The sequence below is a fragment of the Neolamprologus multifasciatus genome, chromosome 20, assembly GCF_963576455.1.
Source record: "Neolamprologus multifasciatus chromosome 20, fNeoMul1.2, whole genome shotgun sequence".
Classification (NCBI taxonomy): domain Eukaryota; kingdom Metazoa; phylum Chordata; class Actinopteri; order Cichliformes; family Cichlidae; genus Neolamprologus; species Neolamprologus multifasciatus.
This window is the reverse complement of record NC_140458.1, coordinates 24,090,789-24,106,540: the sequence shown is the minus strand read 5'-3', so window position 1 is coordinate 24,106,540 and position 15,752 is coordinate 24,090,789. Positions and strand designations below refer to the sequence as shown.

Below are 15,752 nucleotides of genomic sequence, written 5' to 3'. Positions count from 1 at the left end.
AATATACATTTACATTTTTGTTGTTGTCGGAGTAAAAAAAAAACTATTAACCGCAGTTCTTCTTGCGTGTTCGAGAAGAGTTCCTCACAAATACTACTACTAATAATAATAATAATAATAATAACATTAATAATAATAAAACATGTCTGGGTGAAAGCGATTTTCCTTAGTTGAGCAGAGTTACCTCAAGAGGCAGCCATAGGTAATCGAGCGCCTACCACGCAGTAGGAGTGCTACAAGATGGCGCAGGCAATATTTGAGGTGCTGGAAGGTATGAGTATTTCTTTATTGGCAGCGTAATTACAGTTACCCAAAACGTTTGCTCCTACTTTAGACATTTCACTGATGTAGGCCCATTTGGAAACGCAGAAAAATAACGTAAATCCACGTACGAGCCTCTGGTTTTGTTTCAATAAGGAAAACAGCACATAGGAAGGACTCTGTATGAATGTAAACAAACAAAGTGATTAAACACGTTTTCGACCTAACGGACAGCTTATTATTAATCGTAGTCATCGTATTGCTGTCAGATGGTAAATGTATTTACATTTCAGGGTGATTTTCTTTTCTTCAGGCCCTCTTAATGACAAGACTTTGTAATATTACTGGACTAACAACATGTTTGTTGTAAATGAATTATTACTGTTATTGTAAGTGAGTAGTTTCAGGAGATTACTGGACGCAGATTTGAAATGGATGTAGAGATATCCTTATCGAAAGCTGTTAGTCTTCCACACTAATATTGCTTCTGATCACAGTTGATTTTTCTTTTAATAAGATAAAACTACTAATTCATGTTTAGACATTTCAGTAAGTCATGCATCACTTGTGTTCAGAATAAAATGGATCTTTGCAGCAGGTGAATTCTTCTTCTTACTCTTCAGGCATGGACAATCAGACAGTGCTGGCAGTCCAGTCACTGCTAGACAGCCAAGGAGGTGTTCCTGACCCAAACAACCAAAACGTCTCTGGGACGCCAACAATCCAGTCTATGGGTATGTAATGGCATGCACAGCTGTGGGACAGGCTGTGTTATTGTCCTGTTATTCTTTTATGTCAAGAGACATGTCATCCATCCATTTTCTGCCGCCTATCTGGGTCTGGGTTGTTGGGCAGAAGGAGAGATGCCCGCCCATCTCTTCTAGCTAATACAGGAGAACACCAAGACATTCCCAAGCCAGCTGAGATATTTCTCTTCATTCTGTCCTGGATTTTTCCCAATGCATTCTAAAGGGAGGATGTGTCGGAAAAACCCCTCAGGTAGCAGGTATTTTTGCCAGAATCACCTCAACTGGCTTCTTTCAGTGTGGAAGAGGATCAGACAAAGAGCAATTCAGAAAACCCCAATAAAAAGAACTAAAAATAGGGAACAGTTTACCCTGCCTAGGAGAGGGTTACCAAGGCCCAACCATGGAGTCAGACATGTGGCTTGAGGCAGAGCGCCTGGTGGTCAGACCTTATCCACGGGGCCTTTCCAGGCATAGCCAGAATGAGCAACAATGTGCCCACCACAAACAGAAGGTACCACAGGGGTTCGGTGCCTTGTGGATTGAGTGGCGGTCAGTGACCCTGGTGCTTGGATTCAGTTTAATTTGATTAAATCATCGCAGAGACCAAGGTTCTTGAAAAGTCTTGTCTTCAGATCAGCTTATTAAGCAAATGTCAGTTAAAACAATGTAAGTAGTATATAAGCACATGTTTTTCATCCTGATGTTATTGCAGCTCATATTTGTGTCACATAACAAAAACCTTACACAAAAAGAAGAATCTAGAGGCAAGAATTTGACACGTTATTACGGTTGTGTTATTAGTTAGTTAACTATTAGCTGGTTCATCAAACCAAAATGAGGTCCTCGTGACAGACTCAACTGCTAGTTTCATTTATCTGGTGGTGCACACTTTTTGTTGTGAAATGATGTCATCGTGTGCAGTCTTCAAAAAATACTTTTCCTTTAAAATAGCTATTAAAGCCAAGTGCATCACTGCAAAAACATTACAGGATGAATATCACCACCCATTAAATGTCCGAAAGTGCATTAACATCCTCAAAATTGACTCATGAGTGTCTTTTTTTCCCCGTCTGCTGTTTCTTGCTGCCTAAAACCTTTATACAGACGACGAAGACGTGTTCCTGTGTGGGAAGTGTAAAAAACAGTTCAACTCTTTGCCTGCTTTCATGACGCACAAGAGGGAGCAGTGCCAGTCTAGCACCCCTTCTCTGTCCACAGTGTCCTTGGCCTCCACCAATGCCTACACGCCTGTCCCGTCTATTAGTTCAGTACCGCAGACTCCTGCCAACAGACAGGTGAGGAAAGCAAAAGGGCAATTTATCTGTGGGGGTGATAAATAACTTGCTCGGTTTAATAAGTTAGTTGTGCAGAGTGCAGAGCTTAAAGCGGTAATAAAACTGATAAGAAATGTAAAGAGAAGTGGGAAAGAGGTAATGGCCTGAGGTAAAGGTGACCTGATGGTAAAAGTATATTATAAATACGTTATATAAGAGGCCAGGACTGTAAAGGAAAAAAGATTTTGTTATAATGATTCAAAAAGCAGCTGATGTGACTGTTTAACTTGGCATTCACACAGGTGTCCACCTACATCACAGTCCCTCCCTCCCCTTTGACGCACACTCTGGTCCAAGGCAACGTGCTCGTCAGCGATGACATCCTCATGTCTGCCATCTCAGCCTTCACCTCCATCGACCAGCCCATGGCCCCCATGCAGACTCCCATACAGGTACTGTTTGCTTCCTTCTCTCCTTCACGCCCCAGCATTTGAATTTATTACATCCTGTCATCAAATCTGTCCGCTTCCTTTATGACAGAGTAACCTGAGCATGCACACAGCCGGTGTGTCCTACTTACAGCACCATCACCACCACCACCTCCATCACCTTCATCAACCGCAGCAGCAGCCCCCGCAGCAACAACAACAACAGCAGCAGCAGCCGTCCTCCCATCCCCTGCCACCTGCACAGCCCACCCAGCAGACACTCACTTCCCAGGTCCCGGCGAGCCACAGCAACTCAGTGGTGCAGGTGTACAGCACTCTGCCCCACATGGTCGGAGGTGGCGGGGGTGGAGCTGAGATCCACACACTGGGTCTGCAGCCTTTCCATCCTGTGCAAGTGAGTGAGGCTTGCTGTTTGGTTGCCATCGCAGTGGTTAAAATGATACGTTTCCAGTTTCTGTGACCATGCGTGTCTTCCTCAGGTGCCCAGTCAGGGTGTGGAGAGTCATTCGTTCACAACCCCTCCCTTGTACAGCCCCGGGAAGCAGGGCACCAAAACCAAGACCTGCAGCATCACTGCCAGCATGGTGGAGCTGGGTGACTTTGAAAAGGTTATCGTTCCCAAGCGACCGAGGAACTGTAAAAAAAGCTCAGATGGAGTCACAGGTACGTGTGGAAAAGTTTTACAGTTTTTACCTAATGGACCTGTAGAGGACAACATGATGGATGTTTATATAAATTGTATTAACTGTTTATATAAACTGTATTAATTGTCTGAATTGGACTCCTCAGCAGAGCAGCTCAAGGGAAAAGGTCCGAAGCTCAAGTGTAACTTCTGTGATAAAGTCTTCTCAAAAAACTTTGATCTCCAGCAGCACATTAGGAGGTGAGTTGCTTTCCAGGATGTAGATTCGACCAACTTTAAAGCTGAAATAAAGGATTCATTAAAACAATTTCCCTCTTGCAGCCACACGGGAGAGAAACCGTTTCAGTGCATCGTCTGTGGACGAGCCTTCGCGCAGAAGTCCAATGTGAAGAAACACATGCAGACACACAAGGTGCTGTGATATAGAGGTATCTGCATGATGTATTTAAATTTTAATCAACACACTAACAACAGCTGTCTTTATCTTACAGGTGTGGCCTATGAGCGTGGCCAGCACTGTGTCTAGACTACCAATCACAGTAAAGGTGGTGCCAGTGCCCCCGAGTGAGGAAGAAGAAGGCGGGGAACGGCAGCAGGAAAGTGAGCGGGATGAGGACGGGATGCAGGAAACACAAGCAGAGGAGCCAACGCAAGCAGGTACCGTCTGTTAAATAACACACTGTGAAAAGGATATCAGTGTTCTGGAAATTCCAGCATTTGAATGTCCTGGGAATGTTGGGAAGAAACAATCAAAGTGTCCAAGTGGAAAAAACAGACTAAGATTCTACTAACAAACTTAGAAATGGACAAGCTGCTGTCATTGCGTAAGAGAAATAAACACCAACGCTCATAAGCCGGTTCCTCATTTGATGATGAGTAGGAAGGAGATGTCATCGCTGTAAACGGACTAAAAGCTGGAAATGTTTTAAACTGATAAACTGTCTCACACTGTGAGGGAGAGCTACCTGTTAGTAGTAACTCACTGCTGGCTCCTCAATAAAGTGGGGTAGCTGGGCTCAGGATTAGAGGCTGTGGAGCATGGTCAGCCAGAGGGAGCAGAGACGCTGTTTCTTCAGGTTGAAAGGTGCTAGTTGAGGGTCAGAATTAGGATGCCTTCTGGTTGCCTCCTCTTGGAGGTTTTCTGGGCACACCCAACTGCAAGCAGAGCCCGGTGTAGATCCAGAACCCACTGAAGAGTTTACTTACACATTGTCAGTACAAAACTGGGCTTGTTTTACTCTCCCTTTATGTATTTTTGGGAGTTCCTTTCTGATTTACTAACTTTGCTTATATCTGACGGAGAACAAAAGCATGTTTTTGCATTTGATATTAAAATGAACTGACTGCACCTGTGTTTAGAAAGCAGCACAGCTTTTGTAAATCATCTGTAAAACTAACCACACATATGAGCGCTTTTTGGAGATTGTACTTGCATGGTATTTTGTCACGTTTAGTTAATCTTGCCGTATATACCCTGTCTGACCTGGGAATACTTCAGGATCTCCCATGAGGAACTAGAAAATGTTGCTGAGGACAAAGACGTCTGGGACACTTTGCCACTGCGACCTGATTTCCAGATAAGCACGAGTTAATCAATGGATTTCAAATAATTCGCTTAAAATGTTATTCAGAACATCAACAATTGAAACTCAGGAGAAAAGGGCTATGTAAAGTTAGAAGTAACGATCAGTTACAACACGAGACAATTTTAAAAGAAAAGTAAAAAAATGTACCTGATTTAAATTTGGTCAAACTTCTCTTTGAGATTGCATCCTCGCACACTTCTGGACTGTTTCCAGTCCGTGTCTCACAGGAAGTCCTGTTCTGACCCTTTGTACCACTGACTTCCTGTGTCGAACCAACCTGACTGTCATGTTGAGACCAAACTGCAGTTTTTCACAGGGTCCAAGCCCAGATGTGGTGCTCCAGGTCAGGACCATGACCAGGCACAGACACTTTACCACCTCAGGTCCTGTGATAAAGTTCTACTGTTTAATATTGTGACATCTAAGTAGGAGCTTTCTAGGCAAACACTCTGAACTCCTGGAGCAATGCAGTCAGCTCAGTGCTACTCAGCACATTTGCCTCCTTTGTAGTCCTCGCCAAAATGATAGCTGATAGGTCTGACGCTGACACTGCCTGACACCAAGTCAGAGTGAATGAGCGAGCCAGGAATAGCAGCATCAGTGAAATCATTCCAGTGATTCTAAGGAGAAAACGTTGAATGTGACAGCAACCAGATTTAAATCAGGTGGGCAGATTGCTGCTGTGTCCCTCAGCTGTAGAGGTGTGGCGGTGTTCCTCAAGAAGTCTGTTTTTGTCAGTAACAGTGACTGTCACTGATAAATCAGCCTCTACTGTCTTTTCATGGTTATGGTTTCTTGACACATGTGGACACTCACAGCCCTCACTGTTAACTCAATGCTTGACTGCAGAAGCACCTGGGGAGCTGGAGGAGAGAGTGGCCGAGGTTCGGGCTGAGCCAGAGGGCAGCCAAGCGGAGGATGTGCAGAGCAGGCAGAACCAGCAGTGCCCGGCTCAGACCAAACAGATCGTGGTGATCGACAGCTCCTACCAGTGCCAGTTCTGCGCCAGCAGGTTTAAGACCTACTTCCAGCTCAAGTCCCACCTGACCCAACACAAGGGGGAGCAGGTGAGTCATAAAGACATGATGGGTACACATTAGAAAACTGTGCTGATGAGCTTGATTGACTGTAAACGTCCAGACACACACGGGGTTAGTCACTCGGACTTTGTGACTTTTTTCCTGCAGGTTTATAAGTGCGTGTTAAAATCATGCTCCCAGACCTTCCAGATTCTGGATCAGTTTTTGGAACACATCCGGACGCACCAGGAGCAACTGACCTACCGCTGCCACCTGTGCAGCAAGGTGTTCCCCTCGCTCTTTGAGCTGGGACTGCACCAGTACTCCCATTCCCTCTGCCCGCAGCAAAATACACGCAAGGAGGCCACTGTGTACAGGTCAGCTCAAGCAGTTATCCTCGAGTGGAAGAAGGAGTAGAGAGAAGAAGTTTGGAGAGGTGGAGAGAGCCTGCTTGCATAAATCCCATAACAGATATGTCATATTCCTTTGTTGCATAGTTTGTCTTGAGCAGGTCTCATGTTCACTGTTCTGCTGCTGTAAATAATCACTTGTACTTTTGCCTGTAGCAAAAACTATATATCACGTCTTACTCTGAACTGCATGTCTGCTAGTCATTTCTACAGTTGTCAGACGGAATGCGCTTCTTCATAGGATTTGTTAACAGTGACAGTTTACGTTTTTCCTTCAGATGTGTGAAATGCCAAAGCCGATATTCTACGCAAGAGGCGTTAGAGCAACATCTGCTAACTGCATCGCACAGCTTTCCCTGCCCACACTGTCAAAAGGTAAACTATGACACATCCGACGTTTCACCTTTTATTCACTTGCAAAGCTCTGTGTATGCACATGTTAAAGTAGGCTTCAGATTCCCTGTGCCTAATGCAACTTGGCTTGAATGGTTTAGTTCATGAACATAGGTTTGAGCTGTTTAGGCGTTTTGTTTCCCGTGTCAGTGCAGTCTCTGACTCACGCCCTTTGCGACCATCAGGTCTTCCCATGTGAAAGATATTTCAGACGCCACCTCCCCACACACGGCGTTGGCGGCAGGTTCAAGTGTCAGATCTGCAAGAAGGCCTTTAAGACGGAGCACTACCTCAAACTGCACACACGGATTCACTCAGGTTATCTTTCCATCTGTTTGGCTATGTTATATGACCTCATGCACCGCAGACTGTATGTAAAACATGCACAGTTTCCCTTCTGTTCAGTATTAATGTCAGAGGAAATTAGGTGGTCACAGTTGCTCCAAGTGACTAAGAACAGCAACTATCAATACAATGTATTACAATGTTACAAAATAGCTCTAATATATACAGATACATACAATGGAAGACTATGGGACTGGAATAACAGGACAGACTAGAGCAGACAACAGACAGGTAACGATTAGGTCAGGCTGCATGACAAGAAGGTGCTGGGGGGGGTGGGTTGTAAGGTGGTCTGCAGATGTGCAGTGACTCTAGACTGGTTTTAGCATCTCATGAGATGTGAACACCTGATTTTGTTCGCTGTGCATGCAGATTAGTAGTCAAAGTACAGGCGTAAGATTAATGCTGATTCCATTTTCTAGGTGAAAAGCCATATAAATGTTCCCTCTGTGAGGCGACGTTCAACAGGAAAGACAAAGTGAAGCGACACATGCTCATTCATGAACCCTTTAAGAAATACAAGTGTCCTTTCAGGTGAGACCTTTAAGTGGGAAAGCCCTGTTCTCTTCTGTTTGTTTTTCCTTTTCTAGAAGTTATTCACTCTTGTTTTTCTCATTTTCATCAGGACACATGTCGGTTGCACCAAAGAATTCAACAGACCAGACAAACTCAAGGCCCACATCCTGTCACACTCTGGTGAGTGGATAACACCAAGAACATTTTTGAGGAAAAAGATGAAGAAGCACTGTTAGGGATCTTCTGTATTCCAGATACAGTATGTATATACAAATATTTTAATGCATCATCACATGAACTTTTTTTCCAGGTATCAAGCCCTACAAGTGTTTGTTCTGTCAGAAGGCGTTCAGCCGCAGGGCTCACATGCTCGAGCATCAGCAGTCCCACACTGATAACTACCGCTTCCGTTGCTCCACCTGCAACAAGGGCTTCACCAGGCAGAGCTATTACAGAGATCACAAATGTCCTGCCGCAGGAAATGAGCTGGGAGCAGAAATGGGGACGGGAGAAACGGAGGGAGACGAGGTAGAGGAGGCTGAGGAGAAGGACGGAGAGGATGAGCAGAGAAGAAACGGGTTTACGAGAAAAGCAAAAAGGACGGAGACAGGGGGAGATGATGGAGCGGAGCGCGATGGCATAAATGGCATCCGGCAGCAAGTGGAAACACATGGGGAGGCGGGAGAGGGAGAGGAGAGAAGGAATGATGAGGGCTGTCAGGTTGTGCTGTCCATCAGCACCATCGAAAGGCAGACAAAGGGAGAAGAGGAGGAGGATGACGGGGTGAATCATGGTGGAGGAGGACTGGAGCAGATTTCAAGCGATGACCAAAACTGTTTGCAGCAGCCATGTTTGTAGTCCTAATGCCAAGTCCGAATGTTTCCAGGACCAGTCGACAAGCTTTGTTATCCTTTTTTTTTTTATTTAAACCACACATCTACATAACATTATTTGTTTTAAATTAAAACGTCATATAAGTTATTACACTGGATTAACAGGAACTGGAAGATTTGAAGGATCTGTTGGATCTATGATGCCCAGTGGAAAGTTTCTAAATTCTTGTATTATGTGCAAGTTCAAACCATGCCGGCTCCGTCACAACATAATCTCAAGCCTTTGCCAAAATGTTCTGTTTTCATGTCATTTCATGTAACGACAAATAAATTTACTTTAAGGTTTGTACGTGTAATTGTGTCTATTTAAATGCATGTTAGTGCATGTTTTAGTGCAGCTGCCACCAAAGCTGCTGACGTTCCCCATTTTCATAAAATAATAAAATATTGGTAAAATAGCCAAAAATTCTTGATAATGAGCAGTCTCTCAGATCTAACTAATATACTGTGGCACATTATTTTGTGGCACTTAATTTTCCACACTTTATATCCCATGACAGACAGAGCCTAATACTTTTGCATAAGTAACAATCAGACAGAGAAATGTCTTACAGAGACGTTCTGACTCTTGATTCATTAGTCTGTAAAAGCCCTGTTTAGCATCACATACAGCTTTGTGTTATAATGGTTTCAGTTTTGGCTTTGGTTGGGTCACTCAGCGAGTCTGAGAAGCATTTCAAAGCAGCTCTGGGGGAAAGGGGAACTTCTGGGGAACTCCTTGTCAATGCACTCAAGAGTATTTTGGTAGGCTGGCCACTGCTGGGAAGGGTCACCACAATTCCAGGTTTTCTGTTTGGGTAATGGGTCTTATCGTGGCTCACTAGAGTCCCAAAGCCTTAGAAATGGCTTTCTTTTACCTGCTTCACTTAGCTCTTGGTCTAGATAATGAAATTTATTTCAAATTTCTGATAAAAAAAAAAAAGGGGGTTAATTAAATTTAATTCATGATTTAACAATAGGGAGTGATTACTTTTTCATACAGGTTTAACAAATTCCCATAATTAATAAAATAATTTAAAAACTAGCTGCATTTACACCAGTAATCTATGACTGATTAAAAAAAAACCCAAAAAACTAAACTATACAGAATGACCAGTTTTTACCATTGCTTTTGACCTCAGCTCAACTCTCAGTAGATGGTAAATTTTCCTTTAAAATCAGCCTTTGCTGTTAGTTTTCATTCATAATGGTGAATCACCCAAAAATGTTTCCAACACCAAATTTCACTTATTTAACTACTTTTGTACATTCTTTTAAATTACATTATGCTTTAGACCAGTGATTCCCAAAGTGTGGAAGAAACTCAGCTTGAAATTAAACACATGTAGTTACATGTTTATTGAAATGTATTAATATAAAAAGGTCAATTAAAATCGGTAAATAAAGGTGGTTAGTTTGTGATTTCACCCATTACTCTGACCATAGTTTATTGATCTTATTTGTCTCCCAGTAACAGGTGGGTCACATATCGGCCTTTACAATCTGCATACGCCTGGGTAGATTTAGCAGTTTATAACAGACAGCTTGCGCTGACTTTGACTTTGCGAATGGCTGCCTTAGACCTTGACCCTCTTGCTGTTGGGTAACTGCAGTTGCAGTTGCATTTTAGGTCAGAGTCCCAAGAAAGCATGCAAGCTTGCTTAATGGAAAAAGCAACCAGGATACATCTGGCATAGTAAATATGATAGCGTGGGTAGTGAAACACCACATGTAAGGAGAATATGCTTATCATATCAGAGAGGATAAGGAACCAAACCACAACTGTGTCCTTAAACCTGCCAGGGCAAGCAAGACTACTGTAAACTGGAAGAAAATCAAAGTGATAAACAAGATGATACAAAATGTCTTCTTTACCAACTGCGTCCCAGTAAAGGCACGCACACACACATTTTTGAGTTAATTTATTAAGGTGGCATTATCTATATTACACATCGTTCATATACATCAGAAATTAAACAGGGAAAAGAAAATAGTGTTAACATAAACCTCTTTTTAAAACCTCTCTTTTAAAAAAGAAACTTTGTTATTGACACCATTTACAACTTTGTTTCATGTACAGGGGAGTGACAGTGGTTTATTTGGATATGGAGGCTTCTAGACAAAAAAATAAAACAAAAAAAAACCCCAAAAAGAAAAAAAAAGGAGCAGTTAATATTTACATATCTATTCAACTATGTTCTCAAGATTTTAATATGCAATCGACCCAGAACAAGATCAAAACGTCATCCTGCATCAGGGAAAACAATCTGAGGCAAAGCTGTAAATAGGCAACTAGACCAACTTTCCATCTTGATACATTCATCAGTTTTTATGCTAGCATTGTCTCAGTAGTTGTTGGCCTAGCCGAGGTCACACTTGACTATTTAAAAACAGGCCACGTGACCCCCCTGGTGCAGTCCAGAGTATTCACTTTAGCATAAAGCAACCTGCGGTGGATCATCTCTGCCGGCCTCAAGCTGCTAACAAAGCATGCCTGAAGCCTGAGGGTGGAAATAAGGCTACCTGAAGGCTAATGACAGATGATCTCACCATGCACGTGGAAACGGTGAGTCCAGGGGTACAGACAAAGCAGGATGGAACTCGCACACGCTGGGGGTGTTGGGAAAGAAAGTGCCGTGCTTTATTAGACTAACACCGCCTGAATCCAATGCCCCCATCAGTGACCGCAACAGTCTTTCAAGTGTGTAACCTGAATCATTCAAAGGAGCGCTCTAAAAATGAGAACCCACACTACGTGCTGCTCTAAATTTCATTTGATTGATGCCAAACTACACCAACCTCAACACACACACACACACACACACACACACACACACACACACACACACACACACACACACACACACACACACACACACACCTCTGGATACCACCTTGGTAAAAGCATCAGGAGGTTTCTTTGTGCATTCACATTTTAATACAACAATCTGCCCAAGTCAGCTGTTCCATGATACATAACCAAGAAGGTGAAGCAAGAATCTCTCTCACACACAAACACACTTTTTCACTTTCGTAATGTATTCTAGGTAAGGTAAAAATTTAAGAATATGAAGCTATGGAAGACTTATTATTTTTAAAGAAAAAAAAACAAAGCTTAAAATTATGACATTAAAAATAATGCAGGATTTAAAAAAACAAAAACAAAAAAAACAAGATCCCATCTGAGATTAAAGTGGTTATTTTAGGAGAGAAAAAAAGTTTTGGTAACAAGTGGTTACATTACAGAGTGCTGGTCTGTGATAACAACTATCACGTCATCTCAGTCTGTATGTTGTTTTCATTTAAACAGGCCTGAATCATGGGCGAGTATCTTCAAAGTGCAGACGTTTATAATGAGGAGGTCATTTTGTGACCATAATTGTCAGCTGTGATGCACTGCAGGCACGAACCAGCAGGTGGTGTCGTCTCGGGTCTGAATTTGAAGTCCGGGCTCACCCCTCCCCCTCTTATAAATTTACCACTTTAATCTCAGACTTTTTTTTTCTTAGGAATTCATGACTTTTATTTTTTCCCTTGGAGCAGTACAATGCCCCACACAGCTTTAAAATTTTGTTTTTCTTAGAATTACCCAAATCCACAAACAATAGAATTACAAACTACTTTCTCTGCTAAAAGCATTTAGAGGTAAAATGTTCCTCTAAGTGGAAAAGGGAAGACAGAAATCAACCTTTTTTAATTCCAAAACGCTTTGTCTCTTTCATTTGGTCTCTCGCTGTAGGGTTTGTAAAAGTTCAACTAAGGCAAAGAGCTCGATCCAATTCGAATGCTACACGTGTATGAAAAGCTACAAACTGCTTATTTTCAAGGTGTTAAGTGAGCATTCAAAATATCCATTATCATTTAAAAGTTGATTTGGTTTGACTTGATTTTGGTGTCTTGTTTTCAAACCTTTAACTTTAAATAGCATTAAAACAAATCTCGATTCATTAATTACTAAAAGGATTTCCTCAGGATGTTAATTTATTTAATTTTTAATCAAGACTATCCCATGAAATAAAAGGAGAAAGCTGGAAAATATTTTAAAGCTGATACTGAGATGAATAACTTAAAAGACTCCCCCAGGATACTCTAATCCCCCATCACACATCACAGCGTGCAAACTCTGGCCCTATAAAACTAGGGCCTCTAAGTTCTCTTCCACTCCTCCCACCACTAAAGACAATGGAGGTTACAACACTTTTCACAATCATCGAATCGATTCCCAGATCAAATACTAAAGAAGCAGGAACGCAAAATAGGCATGTGGCCAAATCTCTCTGAAGCACCAGGATTGTCTGTTAGTAAAAGTTTGAAGCACTACTTTTGAGAAAAAAAGGGTCTTGTTATAATTAAGATGCAGATCAAAGTGTGAGTTTGATTCTAAAACAACAGAATTTAAAAATGATTTTTGGTGACTCTCACGTCAGTTTTAGAAGAAAAAGCAGACCCTCTCAATCTCTTTAAAAGTTTTACTCCTGGAACTTCTTGTGCTCCGTCAGGTCAACATGTTTTCAGTTTAACCCCTCCTTCTTACCTGACATGATCATATGAGTCGAAAGCACAAAACAAAAAACCTGTAGTCTTGTTAAACAGATGTCACAGAGGACGAGTTCACTGGGCATAGAGCGGTGCACATTCTGAGAGACGGGAGCAGCGTCTGTGTTTTGGTTTGAAACGATACAAAAATTTCTCCAAGCTGTCGGGCGTGCAGAGGCCTGCTGAGACTGCAGCGTGCAGGGCCCATGCCCAAAACCCAACAACATGCAGGCAACAGTCTAGCATATGCTCCCATAGAAGTACTACACATGTGAGTGCATGCATGAGCACAAACTCCCAAAAACTCCTGCCTATTCTAAAGAGGCTCCCTGATTTGAACACTGGTGGGGGGTTTTCATTCCTCCAGCCTCCTGCTCCTCCTGGTTTTCTTTACTCCTGTCCAAAGCCTTCCGTTTCCTCAATGGCAAACATCAGCTTCTCTTTCAGCTGCTCGTAGCTCTTGTAGGGTGGCAAATCCAGTCTGTTGAAGCTGGAAAATGAACATTAAAAAATGTATTTTAGCTTGAAAAGCTGATTCTGGTGCTACCACAACAAACCTAGCTTGATTCTGAAGTGAGCCTATGTTTGCAAGTCAGTGTGGAGCTGTGTGCTTGGATGAAAACTAAAGAAGTTTAAGGACAGTTGAAACAACTCTGAAGTAGGTTGTAAATCTGCCTTCATAATATCCAGGCCCAATTGGATAACTGTACTGTCTCCATAGTTATTTCACCACTGTCCATAACACTTCTGCAACTCAAAACAGTTCTGTTCTTTTACATGAGGTGGGGTGTGAGGTGTATGCCCATTATCATCCATCCGCACCCAGTAGTTTCTTTAGTCCTCTGTATGAACTCACCATGTGTGACTTCTGGGAAGCCAGTTTTCTTTTCCCACCTTCTCAATGCAGAACTTTTGAGCACCGTTGCTTCCTACGAGGTGAAACACAACTCACTGTTAAGTTTGATCCTTACAGAAAAGGTGAACTTTCAAAACAAATTGTAATAATTTGACAGTTTCCTACCTAACACACTAAAGGCTACAAATGGCTTAAATCTTAACCATGAGAACAAACATACAACTGAAATAAACCCCCAACAAAACTTTGTAGGTTATCCTTTGGTGTCATGCTGCATGTAGAATCATTTGGCACTTCAAATGGTCATCCCTGCAATATTTACCCATGAGGTCATTGAAGCCTCCGACTGGCAGGCGACAGGTACCAGTGACGAACTGCAGCAGTCTCATCCTCTTCTCATTGTCCATCTCCTTCACCAGCTGCAGGAGAAAAAACAAACAAACAAGAAAGATTAAAGACCATATTGTCATATTATTATACACTTCAGTTTAATGAGTCACTTCTTTGGCTTCACACTGACCTGCCAGAACCAGACGATCTGTTTACTGCTGCGAGCATAGTGTCTGTAGATGGTGTTTCTTTGCCAGTCTACCAGGTCAATCTCCTGCATACCACACAGCATGACCTGGGACGGAATACATTTTCATTAAGACAAAAAGTAGACCGCCCACTCCATTCTTGAGTATTTGTCTTTAAGCATACCTCCAACTCTTTTGCATCAAAGTACTGCAGGTACTGCTGAGGGAGGACCTCATTGAAGCCTTCAAAGAAAGCCTGTGTCTGCTCTTCTACTCCTCTGGACAGGCGCCACTCTGCCACCAGCCTGCACAGGCAAACACAATCCCAACCTTAAAACCTAAAAAAACTCTTATCTTAATAAACATGTCATATGAGCCTTACATTGAATTGACATAATAATAATAATAATAATAATAATAATAATAATAAATGACAATGATCTGAATTAACAACTAAATGGAAAACCCTGAAATCCACCTGATGTACTCCTCCTTGTTCTCTTCTGTGACTTGGATGTCACCTCCTCCTGGTTTCAGCTCATGGGTGGAGATCTCCCCCAGGATCTCCTTGTCAACAGAGAAGAACATCTCCAGCCCACACTCCTCAATGTTGTTATCCCTAAAGAGCAACAAGGTCCCTGCAGCATTACTGTTACAACAAGTTTTCATCCATGTCATGTTATTCCGTTATCATGACACATTCTACACTTAAAGCTCTGAGAGTCTAACACCACAGGAAATTTGCTGCAGCCAAGAATGATTTGAAAACCTGACCAAGGTTTAAAGACTAACACGTTTCAGTGACCTATTAATGCTGCTGACGACATTTCTTCCTCCGCTGATCCAGCTAAAATGTTGCCTAAGGGGATTTAGAGCTACTCACGGCCCAATTTTAAGAACATTTTCTTCAGGGTTTGCCCAGGAAATGTTAAGCTTGAATAGTGTGATTAGCATTAGAAGGTAATTAAAAGTGACTGAAGAACATGGAATCAATTATTTTGTAAAAATGTAAATTCAGTTTTGAGATACTAGTCTGTTATTCATGTGACTAAAAAGAACTAAAAATCACATGAGATGTTTGGCTAACCGCAGGATGTTAATGGAGATTTTGATCATTGTGCTGGGGTTCTGTTGACAATTAATGATGGCATAAAAATATTTATGTCATCTGTAGCCAGTTAATATAAAACTTCCAGAACTGAATAAGCTTCTCGGATGAGATGTGAAACGTATTCAAAAAACACTCAAGAAGTCTAGCCACTTTTCTTCTCAAGCTTTTTAGATAAGACTTCACTGATTTTTTTCTCCAGTTCTTTGTAGGTTAG

The 15,752-nt window shown here is 42.1% G+C and overlaps 2 protein-coding genes across 6 annotated transcripts in view; one reads left to right on the top strand and one right to left on the bottom strand.

Moving 5' to 3' along the window:
* Positions 1-72: 72 nt before the first annotated feature.
* znf341 (zinc finger protein 341) lies at positions 73-10,679 on the top strand. Of its 2 annotated transcripts, none has more exons than XM_085145838.1 (16): positions 73-271; positions 885-995; positions 2,115-2,305; positions 2,587-2,736; positions 2,825-3,127; positions 3,213-3,396; positions 3,526-3,616; positions 3,698-3,788; positions 3,868-4,033; positions 5,812-6,029; positions 6,150-6,358; positions 6,670-6,766; positions 6,970-7,102; positions 7,552-7,663; positions 7,755-7,825; positions 7,956-10,679. In XM_085145838.1, the coding sequence occupies exons 1-16, from the start codon at positions 241-243 to the stop codon at positions 8,501-8,503; spliced, it is 2,706 nt and encodes a 901-aa protein (XP_085001964.1). In that variant the 5' UTR covers positions 73-240; the 3' UTR covers positions 8,504-10,679. The 2 variants fall into 2 exon arrangements, with proteins under 2 accessions (XP_085001964.1, XP_085001963.1); XM_085145837.1 differs by having other exon boundaries at positions 80-271; positions 3,523-3,616.
* The window catches only part of itchb (itchy E3 ubiquitin protein ligase b), a 24,080-nt gene continuing 18,752 nt past the window's right edge, over positions 10,425-15,752 (bottom strand). The window contains exons 19-25 of one of the 4 annotated variants that reach the window (XM_085145842.1): positions 14,906-15,046; positions 14,612-14,732; positions 14,430-14,534; positions 14,232-14,328; positions 13,910-13,982; positions 11,357-13,543; positions 10,425-11,316 (exon numbers count right to left, since the gene is read on the bottom strand). In XM_085145842.1, the coding sequence (XP_085001968.1) occupies positions 13,444-13,543; positions 13,910-13,982; positions 14,232-14,328; positions 14,430-14,534; positions 14,612-14,732; positions 14,906-15,046 (637 nt within the window). In that variant the 3' untranslated portion in view covers positions 10,425-11,316; positions 11,357-13,443. The remainder of the gene's footprint in view (positions 11,317-11,356; positions 13,544-13,909; positions 13,983-14,231; positions 14,329-14,429; positions 14,535-14,611; positions 14,733-14,905; positions 15,047-15,752) is intronic. The other 3 variants (XM_085145839.1, XM_085145840.1, XM_085145841.1) reach the window with 3 other exon arrangements.

Bases quoted from the DNA above. Each gene is read 5' to 3' on its own strand.
- znf341 (XM_085145837.1), top strand. From the start codon at position 241: ATGGCGCAGGCAATATTTGAGGTGCTGGAAG. The intron at 2,737-2,824 runs GTACTGTTTGCT...CCTTTATGACAG, and splicing joins CCATGCAGACTCCCATACAG to AGTAACCTGAGCATGCACAC. The intron at 7,826-7,955 runs GTGAGTGGATAA...CTTTTTTTCCAG, and splicing joins CCACATCCTGTCACACTCTG to GTATCAAGCCCTACAAGTGT.